General features: G+C 35.8%; 1 protein-coding gene across 1 annotated transcript in view; it reads left to right on the forward strand.

Annotated features, from left to right (window-relative positions):
* The window catches only part of LOC127628606 (1-phosphatidylinositol 4,5-bisphosphate phosphodiesterase gamma-1-like), a 69,628-nt gene that overhangs the window by 27,284 nt on the left and 27,766 nt on the right, over positions 1-14,578 (forward strand). The window contains exons 7-17 of the mRNA XM_052105375.1: positions 393-477; positions 1,028-1,111; positions 1,630-1,652; positions 1,849-1,918; positions 3,534-3,635; positions 4,736-4,854; positions 5,294-5,379; positions 8,289-8,409; positions 8,860-9,028; positions 10,900-11,022; positions 11,171-11,272. Of these exons, the coding sequence (XP_051961335.1) occupies positions 393-477; positions 1,028-1,111; positions 1,630-1,652; positions 1,849-1,918; positions 3,534-3,635; positions 4,736-4,854; positions 5,294-5,379; positions 8,289-8,409; positions 8,860-9,028; positions 10,900-11,022; positions 11,171-11,272 (1,084 nt within the window). The remainder of the gene's footprint in view (positions 1-392; positions 478-1,027; positions 1,112-1,629; positions 1,653-1,848; positions 1,919-3,533; positions 3,636-4,735; positions 4,855-5,293; positions 5,380-8,288; positions 8,410-8,859; positions 9,029-10,899; positions 11,023-11,170; positions 11,273-14,578) is intronic.

Here is a 14,578-nt window from a genome sequence, read left to right on the forward strand (position 1 = left end):
ATGACTAGCTTCCTTATTATTTGAACTTTAATAAAGCTATAACATTTACCATTTATAACGCATTAAATATGTAACACCAGGGTGTTTCCTTTAAAGAGCTCCTACAACTGTATATATATACTTCAAAACAAATTGGAATTTCAAACAGGTGGATGGCATTTTTTAAGGACATTTAAATGTTTTATTGATTAGTAAATGCATTTATTTTGTCTTTACTAAAAAACACAAAAATTAGAACACTAAAACTTGGATGCATGAAAATTCTGCAGTGAACATTTCAAGCTTGAATTGTCCTGCAACAATACTGAACTTCCTCCAGAAATCAAACTGTTGACATCATCCTGTGAAACGTTTTATAATCACATTCCAAAACGTTTGTGTTTTCTTTGCAGAATTTCCTGTAAGGATTTGAAAAGTATGTTGTGTCAAGTCAACTACAGAGTTCCCAACATGAGGTTCTTACGAGAGAAACTTCCGGTAACACACCCAACACTTTGTAGTTTAAATGTTAATTGTAAATATTTTTTTTATTGCATTGGTTTAATTTGTGTCTTAAGTAAAAAAAAATAAAAAATAAATATTTATTCAATTGTGCAAATATTTTTTGTTTGTTGTATTTTGCTTTATTTTTTCACATTCATTTTTGTAATTTGTTTGTATTCATTTATTTATTTTATTTATTAAGATTAAGTATTCTGTATTTTATTTTCATACATAATTTTTGCGAATGTATTTGATTTATTATTTCTTTGGTTTCCCATTAATTTATTTATTAATTTTATTTTATTACTTTTTATTTTATTACGATAATTAATTTGGTTAATTTTTCATGATTTATTTAAATTTGTTAATTTAGTTTACTGCATTTAGTAATTTTCTAACACATTTTGTTTTTCTAATTTCAGTATTTTTTATTCAGTATATTTTCAGATTTTGTATTTTTGCCCATTATTTTCTGTATTTGTTTTCATTATTTCTTTTTAATTTTCTCAAATTGAGTTTAATTGAATTGGTTAATCTCTGTTAGGATGGAGAGCTGCGGAATGTAGATGTATCGTACAGTCATTTCGCTCAGTTGTACCGCAGTCTGATGTTTGACGCACAGAAATCAGTAAGTTACAGTTTTATTTATTTATGTTTGCTATTTATATGTTTGTGTAGCAGGGCAAGATGCCGAGGCACTTACGCCCATCAGACGTCTCTGTTTGCCCCGCTTCTCAAATGGACTTCACGTCAATACTCGCCCTTTTAAAACGCTGCAAGATCCCTCGGCTAAAAGCTATTAGGCCACACTAAACCACACACACACACACACACACACTCACGGCACCCGGATGACCCCAGTACTCACACGCCATCTGTGCTTGTGTGTGTTTGTGTGTTTGTGTTCCTTTGTTGATTTAATCACTCGTATCAAGCAGATTATATATGAAAATAAATGGTTCTGGCCATTTGATATCTCGTCACGTAACTTCATTAGGTTCTGATGGGTCTGAGCTGTTGGTATTCAGACATGTAGATGTCAGTCTGTGTGTTTCAGTGTGTTTTACTGTATTCAAGTGGGTTTAGTTATAGGATCATGCAATAAATGTATTACTCTCATAATCACCCTGTCTGTTTTTCATATAGATGGAGATTCCTCTGCTGCAAAGGTTATTTACTCATTCTCTTCTCTCATCTGCCACTATAATGTAATGCCTTTTGAATTAGCTTTATGTGTGGGCATTTCTCAGCAATATTTATGAGATTAATTAATCAAGTAATTCATTCAATCAAATATGACACATTTGCACATCTGTCTCAGGATGTATACAGCCACCGTACCACTGATTTGTCGTGTTCTTGCAGGTTTATTGAGAGACCTGAGCAGAAGATCTCTCTGGAGGACTTCCAGAACTTCCTCATTGAACATCAGAAGGTGAGAGGATCATTCTAGTCACTGCTGGATTCACACTGGATTTGCACACATATAGTGTTATTGTTTGTACAGTGTACTTGAGTTTGGAAAACTGCATAATTTCTTGATTTTGAACTATCCCTTTGAGGGGCGTTCACACAGGACGTGTGCAAAACATGATGCAACAGCCAAACATGTCCATCTGGATATGTACGTAGACCAAGAATTACAAAAGATGCAGATTTTGCAGCCTTCAGTAGGGTAACTGACAGACGTTCCACAAATAAACAGTGTACTTTTCTGTAACATTTTATTACACCAAAACTACAGACCTGCAGATTGTTTAATTATGGAAGTCTATCAGAAATTGCATTTAAATGTGTGTTGAATAGGGCTGCAACTAATGATTATTTTGATTATTGGTTCATTTAAGGAGTATTCGACTATTCAGCGATTATTAAATGATTAATCATTAGCTCTTAACTGATTATTCAGCTTGTGCCCCGAATTAAAAGTTTGTTAAAGAGGACAAAATACTTTTTTTAAAATACCTCTAAATGACATTCACTGAATTAAAGGGAGAAAATAGTTTAATTCAGTAAAGAAATTCACTGCAAAAATTCCTATTGTTATCAAGTGTTTTTGTCTTGTTTTCCATTTAACATTGTCTAAAAATTCTTAAAACAAGATTTACTTGAGAAGCAACAAACAAGATATTTAGACTTGCTTTAAGAGGATGTATCTTAAATAGAAGTGTATTTTGTATATAAGTGTATTTTGTTTATAAGTGTATTTTTCACTTGGTTCTACTTCTGCGAATGCAGTAAAGACAAAATATAATTCTATTCAAGATCTATTCTCTAAAAGCACATTTTTATTTTATATTCAACATTCTCAGAGAAGATATTTTTTCTACTGCAGTATAGCTGCTAAAGTAAATGTAAATTTTTTTAAAGGAGGTTTAGATATTCATATTAGAAAACAAGCAAAAACAAATCAAAAATGTGTTTTGTTGCAGTCTATAATAGGGTGTAGACTTCCTCTATCATCTTTCTGTTCTCTTCAATCCATCTTTAACTCACAAAAAACAAACTCTCTCTTATTAATAAAGCTGTGTATTGCCAGTTTTCTTCACGATAATAAACACACAGTAATGCATATATTATGATTCATTAAGTCGTGAGCCATCACGTTATAATCAAGCTGCAGCAAGCGTGTGCACTCGAGGGACGAGTGTACCTGTGACAGTGTGCCTCAGCCGTGTGCCGTTTCAATCCCTCCCCCTTAGATCGGAACAGTCACACAACTCATAGAAGTTTGGCGTGCATCTGGACTGTGATCTGTGTAATTCTTCCTCTCCTCAGTCTGGCACGAGCTGCGGTGCTGTTCTCGCGCATCATCATCAGAGTTTAATGTGATCTCATATTACGTTAAATCAGATAAAATAACTATTCGACAACGGAAATTTATGTCGACAACATTCTTTTGTCTATAACGTTAACTTAATTGCTTCAGCCCTATTTTTGAATAAGGCGAATTTGAAGCTCAAGTGCTGCTTTGATAAAAGAAAATGAACTTTGAGAATCTTCTCATTGTGGGTTTACAGTAATGAATGATATGTTTGTATGTTTTTCAGGAGCTTTGGGCCACAGATGATAACAAAGTGCAGGAGTTCATGTTTCATTACCTGAAGGATCCTCTACGAGAGATTGAACAGCCGTACTTTCATCAGGACGAGGTGACACTTCATCCTAAACACTTCCTGCATTACTCATCTCACTTCATTTATTACTATTTTCCCACCCATGTTCTATTTGCTAATTTAACAGATATTATCTGATGTGCTCTGAAAGACCTGAATTAGTTTTTCTTATGTTCATTCATGCAACACGTTAAAGATATTGCAGTGTGAAGATGCTCTCTAAATTTGGTGCATCCCTTTTGCAGAAGAAGTGTCTTCCAGGATGCTTGTGGCTTTAGTTTGTGGCATCTCTTTTTAGATTAGATTTTGTGATATATTGATATATTGAGACATTTATTACACATGGGAACAGGTCACTTAAGCTACATCCACACATGCATTTTTGTTTGAAAATACATTCATGTTTTGGCCTTCCATCCACACTGAGACAGTGTTTTTGTCCAGCAAAAACTGGGCTTTTCGTAAACGCTTGATAAATCACATTATCATTATGCAAGCAAAAGAGACATTATAATGAAAATATGCTCTAATATATCGAATCAGAATCGAATCGAGAGCTTGTGAATCAGAATCGTATCTGGAAATCTGAATCAACACCCAGCCCTAGCATTCACGTTGTAGTGTGGTCAGGGAAAATGGAGATATTCGAAAACGCATTTGTTAGCATGTGACTCAGTCAAGATGACGGCCCATGTTATAGCAGTGTTTTTGTGCCTGCTATCCACTTTGATAGCAGAGAAATATGTGAATAAACCTTCACATTGCATTCCTTCAAAGGCAACGGGAAGTTTACACTGAATTGCAGAATGGCGAATAGTTCGCTTTTTTAAAAGAGCCACTTGTTTCAAAGTAGCTTCCCCAACACCAATAACACGGTTGCAAAAAATGGCAAATCTCATCTAAAATATACTATTTAGTTGAACCTTCTGTGGCTAGTGACCGTTTGATTAAAAAAAAAAAAAGAGCAAAAATGTGACTTCGTTTTGACAAAATATTTCACAGACACTTTCAAGAGTTTCGGGTTCTATTTAGCTCGAAATAGAAAGAAATTCTGAGTTTGGTTGAAAACCTACATGTTGAGTACCAATTCATGCACGCTTTTAATCAGACTGTGTTCTATGTTTTGTGATTTTCAGTTCCTTACTTATCTGTTCTCTAAGGAGAACACTATCTGGGACTCTCAGCTGGATCAGGTGTGTCCAGAGGACATGAACAACCCCCTTTCCCATTACTGGATCTCCTCATCACACAACACGTGAGTATGACTGTGATCACAGTGCAATGATGGACATTAACATTGCTGCATGATTAGATTACATACAAATAAATGAAGTTGAACTATTTCCTAATGGCATTTATTTTCTATATCAAGCAGAATTCTAAAAATGTGATTAGGTTTATGCAGAAAACAAGACACAACAATTTGCTACTTTTTTTTCTTTAAGAACATTTAGATTTACAGGAGAACAAAACAAAAGTCATGAACAAGAAAAACATGTATATATTGTTTGAATTGCACTGTCAAATTAGCCTGCTAAAGTTGAATGGTCTGTTTTTTAAGCACTTTTAATGTGTGTGTGTACTGTTAAAGGTAAATGGTTACTGAGTGTAAGATGTGTGTGTGCGCATTTGATAATTCGAGTTGTAAGGGACATAACACACTCACACACAGGCCCTGACGTGTGTATTTTTAGCTACCTGACAGGAGACCAGTTTTCCAGCGAGTCGTCTCTGGAGGCGTATGCGCGCTGTCTGCACATGGGCTGCAGATGCATCGAGTGTGAGTTTCCCCAGCACTCAGCCAATCATTATTAATGTTATATACCACCTTTCAATGCTAATACCGCTGAGTACTTCATATACAAATCATTTCTGAAATATTTCAACTTGGATATTCTGAAATTGTTGTATAAGACTGCATTATAAGCCTTAAATTATATTATTATCATCATATTTTTTATTCCTTCTAGTAGTAATTGTCTGTGTTCCGATTTTCTTCTTTTTTTGGGTGAACTAGGAATAGTTCACCCAAAAATGAAAGTTCAGTCATTTATTTATTCACCCTCATGTCGCTTCAGACTCATGACTTTCTTTCCTCCGTGGAACACAAACGGTGAATTTTCAGTGTTTACAGGATCAATTTGTCATAACTGATCATCAAGATAAGTATTTTCGTCTTGTTTTACTATAAAAACATCTAAATGTGCTTAAAACTAGATGAATTAACTTGAGAAGCAAAACTGCTTAAGATATTTAGACTTGTTTTCAGAGAATATGTCTTGGGGTAAGAAACAAATGTTTACGTCAATCCTAAATTAATCGTATTTTTCTTACCAGATTGGCAAACCGTTTTTTAAGCTTACTTCAAGATACATTCTCTGAATACACGTCTTTATATCTTACACCATTTTGCATCTGGAGTAAATTTATCTTATTTTAAGGATGTTTACTGGTAGATATTTTTCTTTGAAAACAAGACAAAAATACTTTTTTTGCAGTGTAATGAATATGAATGGTTGTGAATAGTGACTCCGGTGTGACAAATAATTATAAAAAAACCCATAATCAATTAAACTCATGCACTTATATTTCAAGTCTTCTGAAGCCATACAATCACATATATGCCTAACATCATTGAAGTGTCAAACAGGGCTGACACTTCAATGATGTTAGGCATATATTACTTTGGGCAGATGTTTGGATGGTTTTCGGCTGCAGATGACTCATGAGTGAAGCAGCATATCAAACAACAGAGTGAATGGGCACTTAAGAGTATTTGAGTATATTTGATGACATTTGTGGACTAATTAAACTTAACTGACTGAATCAGCTGTCACCCTGAAAGTAGTTGGAGCTTCAGGTCACACCTACCGATGATGTGGAACAATGGCAGTACCCTTACAAAAATCGAAACTAGCTGCAAATATGCAGCTTCTTATTTTCACATGCAAATTAGCTTTTGATTTGCTGCAAATGTTTGACATAAATTTGCGGCTCTTCGCCGGTAGTGGTGAACCTCCAGCAAGCATTTGGCAACAATGGACAATTTGCCACAAGTTTGCCGCAAAGCTCATTTGCATGTGGAAATTATCAGTGGCGAGTTTGCGGTAAATTTGCCATAAACTCTTGATTTTCATAAGGGTAAGAAGGTGATTAGCAGCTGGTTAGAAATTTCCTGACAGTTCGCCTTGACAAGCTTTTATGATTAGGGCTACGTTTCCCAAAAGCATCGTAAGCTTAAGCTAATTTTAAAAACCGTTGGTGCCAATGGTCTCAATGATCATCTTAAACTTGCAATGCTTTTGGGAAACACAGCCCTGGTCATTTTCCAATTCGACTTGTGCCCCCCTCAGTCGATTTGGAAAACGACCCGGCCATGCACTCAAATCAAATGAAGTCAGTAATAAAGCACTGAAATCAAATATGGAGCCATAATGATACATTCAGACTCAAACTGGTTCTCATGACCAAACATCATGTGGCACGTCTATTCACTATTCACTGACATAACGGCAAATAAACCCTGTGAATACATGTACAAATATTTCCCTTTGTGTTCCACGGAAGAAAGACAGTCATATGGAAAAAGTAATTTGGAGCGACATTATAATGAAGGAACTGTTCATTGTTTTTATTTAGATATTTAAATGCAGCTTTAACACATCTTGTAGAGTATAAGGGAAATTCTGACTGGACACTACAGTAGGTTAGCCATATGGCACATTGGAATCTACTCGGTACTTCTTAATGCACATAAAAGTGCACTTTTGTAAAGTACAATTGAGTAAAGACAAATGTATTAAATTAAACAGGCTCCAAGTTCACCAGATGGTGAACTTCAAACAAATCACAGCTATCAACCAACTACAACAAAACAACAATAGTCATAAGAATTAAAACTCTATACATTTTTAAATATCAATTATTATTTTTCTATGCAAGTTCCCTTTTTTTGACCAAGCATATATAATTTATTCAAGCTCAAGGGTTTATGAGTATCCCACACATCTGCAATTTTGTGCCTGATAATTTTGAGTTGGTAGTATTCGAAGTCAAAGTTAAAGAACGTATATATATTTGAGTTATGATTCCAAAATGTGACATTTCAAGTAATGTTTAATTAAGACCACTTAAATGTTTTTATTAATGACAACTTTAAGATTTAGAGTGTAATGGTAATTTAATTAAAACTAGTAAGAATAGTAAAAAACTAACGCTTAAGTTGAGTAGACTATATTTTTACAATTTGAGATAACTATTAGTATTTACAGTGTATAGAGCATTGTAACAGGCCAAGTGTCTGTCATTTCAAAATAAGAGTCCATGGTGTATTTGGGGCCTAGTTTCTAGTTAAAAGTTATAGTTATACTTAATTTTGGTTGCACAATAAACTGCTTTTGTGATTTTATTCTTTTAAGGATCTTGTAGTCTTAATGTCCGTGCATGTGATGGTAAGGGGAGACAGAGAATTTCTTTAGCATTTTATAAATAGGTTTTTAGAAAAGCTATCGTTTCCAACTTTGCCAGCATCTTAGTTATCGGTATTGGCAAAATCCACTATCGGTCGACCTCTAATGGTCTAGTAGTGAAAGAGATGATTGTATTTATTTCAGGGGGTTGTTGGATGTATTTGTTGTGCATGTGTGTATATATGTCAGACTGTAGTGTGTTTTTGTGTTGTTTGTGCAGTGGACTGCTGGGACGGTCCTGACGGGATGCCCGTCATCTATCACGGTCACACGCTTACCACAAAAATCAAGTTCAGTGACGTGCTTCACACCATCAAAGAACATGCTTTCGTCACGTCTGAGTGAGTGTCAAACATGTCACAATTCTGCTCAAACAGAGATAATGATGACGTCTGGGTGATCATACTCTGTGTGTTTTGATTTCTGTGTGTGTGAAGTTTCATTTTGGTTATGTGTTCAAATACACCACCAAATAGTGTAGCTTAAATGCAAGAAATTGAGCCCATATACTGTATGTGCCCAACTCTTTAAATGGCTGTGGCAGTGGCTAGTAAAAGTGAAGCAGCCAACAAATGTCCAGCACACATAGGAACAGCACCTTTAATTCTCTGCTTATATTTTAATTGCTGCTATTAAATATGAAAAATAGTTATAACAAAGAATGAGTGGGTGATATTTATGTAGTAACATACAAGACCCCTCATTCCATCCTCAACAGCTGTGATGATTTGGATTGTCTTTGTGTGTGTGTGTGTGTGTGTGTGTGTGTGTGTGTGTGTGTTGGTGTCCAGCTATCCCATCATTCTCTCCATTGAAGACCACTGCAGTATAGTCCAACAGAGAAACATGGCCACCTACTTCAAGAAAGTGTTTGGAGAGATGCTCTTGACCAAAGCAGTGGACATCTCAGCGGACGGTCTGCCCTCGCCCAATCAGCTCAAGAGAAAGATCCTTATCAAGGTGAGAGCCTCTTGGCTTAGTGAGACGTAGGGTTTATGGGTAAGACAAGTGAGTCATAGTGCTGTCTTTTTTGCGGGATGTGTCCCATACGAGTCAAATCCAGGAAGAACTGGTTATAAAGGGGTGTTTGTTAGGCACAACAAAAAGTTGTATTTGATTTCGCATTTAATTTTACAATGTCTTTTAAAGAGGCACGTCCAATCAGAATGATCTGTATTATAAAATCTGTTTTTAAGCATTAAAAAATGTCAAGCTGTGTTTGCACTGATGCTAGATTTATCATTCATTTGTTATGAATGGTCTTATCTTTGAGTTTACATCAAGATCAAAATGATGAAATTAGATTTAAGTACTTTTCATTAGTAACATATTTAATTCATTAGCTATTCCAAAAATAAGTTGTTTAACAAAATATATTGTACAAAACCATCAAAAAATGAATTAATGTCAGACTTTTCTGTGATTAATCACGATTAATCATATTAGGTTTGATTAGAGCGGTCACCATTCATTTTGGATGATGATTAATTTCCATAAAAATACAATAATTACAATTAACAATATTATTGTCACTTACATTGTCTGCCTCTTACATATAAACCTTAAGATGAGGCTGTTTATTCATATGTAGATTCATATAGGCCCTACCTATCATATCAATTTATCTTCATAATAACATAATGAAGTCTTGCACTGGGGTAGAATGACATGAACAATAATTCAAATATTAAAATACTTGGACTCCAAATATTTAAAATATTTATCCTTTTGGTCAACTTAAGTCTTGATTCAATTATATTCAGACTATAGTATTTGGAACCCAGCCTAATATTAAATTCTAGGAACGTAATATCTATTATTATTATTATTATCAGATTTGTTTTTAAATATTATTATGCAATAATAATATAATTTGTTTCAAAATTTACTTTCACACATTATTTTCAGGTGACACATAAAATGCATATTTGATGAGATATAAAATGCATTTCATGGCCATAAAAATGCTTCAATATTTTTTACGTGTGAGTCTTGTCCTTATTAATCTCATGTTAATTTTCCCAGCCCTAAAATTGCTATTAATGTGATTTAAGGTTTTGGCCATACCGTCCATCTTTACCTGTCATCATTGCACAAAGAACTTTTTGTTGAAGGGTTAGTTCACCCAAAATTAAATTCTCTCATTATTTATTTACACTCATGCCATCCCACATGTGTATGACTTTCTTTCTGCAGAACACAAATTAAGATTTTTAGAAGAATATTTCAGCTCTGTAGGTTCAAACAATGCAAGTGAAGCTCCAAAAGGCATACAATGCATGAAGCTCCAAAAAGCATATAAAGGCAGCATAAAAGTAATCAATACGACTCCAGTTGTTTAATCCATGTCTTCAGAAGCGGTATGATGACTACAGGTGACAACACGTGATAAACAGATAATTATTTAAGTCTATACTATAAATTCTCATTCCTGCCCAGTAGGTGGCGATATGCATGAAGAATGTGAATAATCAAAAACAAGAGTGTGAAAGTGAACATTTCTAGTAAAAAAGGACTTAAATATGAATCTGTTGAATCTGATCTCACGTCTATGATATCACTTCTGAAGACATGGATTAAAACACTGGAGTCTGATTGATTACTTTTATGTTGCATTTATGTGCTTTTTGGAGCTTCAAAGTTCCATTCACTTGAAATGTATGGACCTACAGAGCTGACATATTCTTCTAAAAATCTTCATTTGTGTTCTGCAAAAGAAAGAATGTCAAACATCTGAGATGGCATGAGGGTGAGTAAATGAGAGAATTTTCAATTTTGGGTGAACTATCCCTTTAACACTGCATCATTGTTGATTTACATTTTGTATGAAGCACAAGAAGTTAGCTGAAGGCAGTGCGTATGAGGAGGTCTCGTCTTCAACACCTTACTCTGAGAATGACATCAGCAACTCCATCAAGAACGGCATACTCTATCTGGAGGACCCCATCAACCATGTGAGTGGATCATACACGATCCTTCTTCATATAGACACTTTCATATTTGCGTATAAAGCCTCCACCGTTAAATTTATAGTGGTCATTTTTTTAGATATGGATTTAATGTGTGAAACCGAGTGAATGTAAACTGTTCTTGTCCTTGTAGGAGTGGTATCCACACTTCTTTGTTCTGACCAGCAATAAGATCTATTACTCTGAAGAGACGTCCAGCAATCAAGGGAACGAGGATGAGGAGGAGCATAGAGAGGTAAGGAAAACACATCTCACTTTATCAGTGTTAAAAGGCCGATTTATGCTTCTGCGTCAATCCTGCAACTCGTAGCTACTCGTTTAAGGCAAAGCCTGTGCCGTAGCCTGACGTGTACCTCTCCAAAAATGTAACCATGCGTCATGTTTATGCAGACCACAACAGCTGTGATTGGTCCACTTTGTAACCTAAGACCCTCCGTCAGGACGATAAAAAAAGTATGAGGTAGTGTTGCATTTTCTTCAAGATTAGTTTTAGATCTATTCATCATATCACATTGTAATTGGGTTGTGAGTAAAATAATATTTGTCGTGTTCTACTCGAGACCTTTCCGATCTGTATGATGGTTTGACAGTATGGCACTCAGTCATATTTCATAAGTTATGAAAACCAAGCACTTCTAATTTGTCAGCACATTAAAAAGCACCTGTTAAGAGTTTGTTATATTGTCTATACGCATTTTGAAGTCCAGCTTCTTTGCTTTAAAACAACACCCATTTTGTGTTGTTCAAATGAGTAGTTATTAATTTATTTGACCCTCTGTGCTGAAAATAAAATCATCAATGTATGCTAGAATATTTATTTTATTATTAAGTGATTCAAGAGCAAGCATACAGTATATGCCTGATTTATTTTCTCTTTGCATGGCAAGCAACATAATAATTTAATAAATACATTTAAATCCACAACTCACACACAAATGCAAAACTAGAGCCTTTAAAAGTAACTTTTTCTTTTTATGGCCGATACTAATATCTAGAGAGCAGATTGGCCAATGGCTGCCGACGTTATCCTAATATATGCACAACACAATTTGATGAGAAATGAGACTTGCACAAAATTACTTGAAATCAAATGAATATTTATTTTGGACAGTATGTAATCTATATTCACTAAAACATCTGTTGTAAAGAATGTCGGTAATTTTGAAATTTATTGGAGGAACTAGAAGTTCTGTTTTATGAGCTATTTAATCTAAGTTTTCTTTCCTTTTTGGACATGAAATAGATATTTAGTTAAATTTGGACATGAAATAGATATTTAAAGTTTATCACTATGGTTTTGATGCAGTAGATACATTTTATTTATTAGGGCCCAAGCTTTGAAAAGGCAAGGCCCTATTGTTTTCGTTAGAATATTATTTTTCTTACGACTATTCGGGCACTTTTGGGGCTCTTAACGTGCTCTAAAACTCTTGAAACTTTGCACAAGGATCAGAACCCGCGGCCATTAGGGCCGGGCTGAAGCTGGTACCGGGGCGTGGCAGGGGGGCTCGACGGCGCCCCCTGGAACGGGGTCTGAAAACTTGGTCCATAAATCAAACACGCTTGCATGTAATAATATGAAACTTGGTACACATATAGATCTCATCGTTTCATATATCCTTCATACTTTTACTTTGTACCCCAGCCAAACAGGAAATCGTCTATTTAGGGTTGTTTGGAAAACGCATGCAATGGAATTTGAAATACTCCTCCTAGAGAATTCCACCAATCGCCACGAAACTCAGTCAGCATGAAGTCAAGACATTGAGGATGAAAAATTGCCGGTGGATTTTTGATATCTCGAACGGTTTGGCCGTGGCGAGGAAACGAAATGATGGCGCGAAAAGAGAAACAGGAAGTGTGTCATAACTTCTGCATACATTAATTGATCTCGATGAAACTTCAGCAGTGTGTTCGCTGTAACAGGCCGATCGCATGGATGTGACTATTGTGAGTCAAAGTTATAGCGCCACCAACTGGCAGAAGGAAGTGTGTCACTTTCAAAATGCTTTGAAATCACCCTCTTATTTTTACCCGATTTACTTAAAACTTTTGGTGTGTAATGTAAACACACGGCAGATGTAGACATGTGAAAGGATTATTGATATCTTGGATACCGTTGCCGCGGCAATGCTTCAAACTCGAATATTCTTTTTTTGATGCTTTTGAGACTCTTAGCATTCTTGAAATTGCATGAAACTCGACAGACACATCACATTTATTAGCCAGTAGACATGTGCAAATTTCAGAAACGGGCGTGGTGCAGGGGCTCAGTAGCGCCACCTTTTGACAAAAGTGAGGGGGTTGGTTTTACACTTTGACCCACAGTCACAAAACTCAGTAATTATATTGTTCTCATCGAGCCGGACAACTTTCTAATTTACAGTCATTAGCTCAGACCAACAGAAAGTCAGATATTTTGGTTTGAATGTGGATGTTTTGGAGCATTTTCTCTGCCTCTCCCACTGACCCTACGTCTCTCTGTGTCTGGGGGGAGGGGGATGATTTGGCTGTTGAGTGAGAATGCTTTTATTTTTGTTTTTCAAGGTTTTGGGGCCTTTAACGTGCTCAAACTCTTGAAACTTTGCACACGGGTCAGAACCCGCGGCCATCAGGGCCGGGCCGAAGATGGTACCCGGGCGTGGCAGGGGGGCTCGACAGCGCCCCCTGGAATGGGATTTGAACACTTGTCCATATATCAAACATGCTTGCATGTAATAATATGAAACTCTGTACACTTGTAGATCTCATCGGGCCGAACAACTTTCGTGCTCTAAGTTTTACGCCAGCCCAACAGGAAGTCTGCTATTATGGGTTGTTTGGAAACACATGCTCTGGAATTATATATATTCCTCCTAGAGAATGAATCCAATCGCCACCAAACTCGGTCAGCATGAAGTCAAGACATTGAGGATGCTACATTCCGGACGGATTATTGATATCTCAAACGGTTTGGCCGTGGCGAGGAAATTGATTTAGGACTAAAAAAGGACACATAAAGTGTGTTATAACTTAGTTAGTTCTATCTACAGTTACAAAACTCGGCGTGTATATTGTTCTCGTCAAGCCGAACAACTTTCTAATTTACAGTCATTAGCTCCGACCAACAGAAAGTCAGATATTGTGGTTTGAATGTGGATTTCTTGCAATTTTTCTCTCTCTGACAGACAGAGTGCCCCCTCCCATTCTGTGTTTTTTCTCTCTGTCTCTCTCTGACAGACATAGTGGCCCTGCCATTCTGTCTGTGTGTGTGTGTGTGTGTGTGTGTGTGTGTGCGTGTGGGGAGGGGAGGGGAGGGGGAGGGAATTTCTTTGTTGGAACTTTGAAGCTCCAAATCGCCCTGAACATAGACATCCCAAGTCATTGAAAAGTACAAATGGTATTATTTTAAGTTTTTTAATTTCTCGCTTACGTTGTAAAATGCCACGTTTTTGAATGGCATGTAAAATGTAAAAATAATCACTCAATCTCCATTTTTTTTCTCTGATATGTTGCTATTTTAATGATTTAAAAATCAAAGCACTGACCATTTAAAGTGTGA

The sequence above is a fragment of the Xyrauchen texanus genome, chromosome 35 (genome assembly GCF_025860055.1).
Source record: "Xyrauchen texanus isolate HMW12.3.18 chromosome 35, RBS_HiC_50CHRs, whole genome shotgun sequence".
NCBI lineage: Eukaryota > Metazoa > Chordata > Actinopteri > Cypriniformes > Catostomidae > Xyrauchen > Xyrauchen texanus.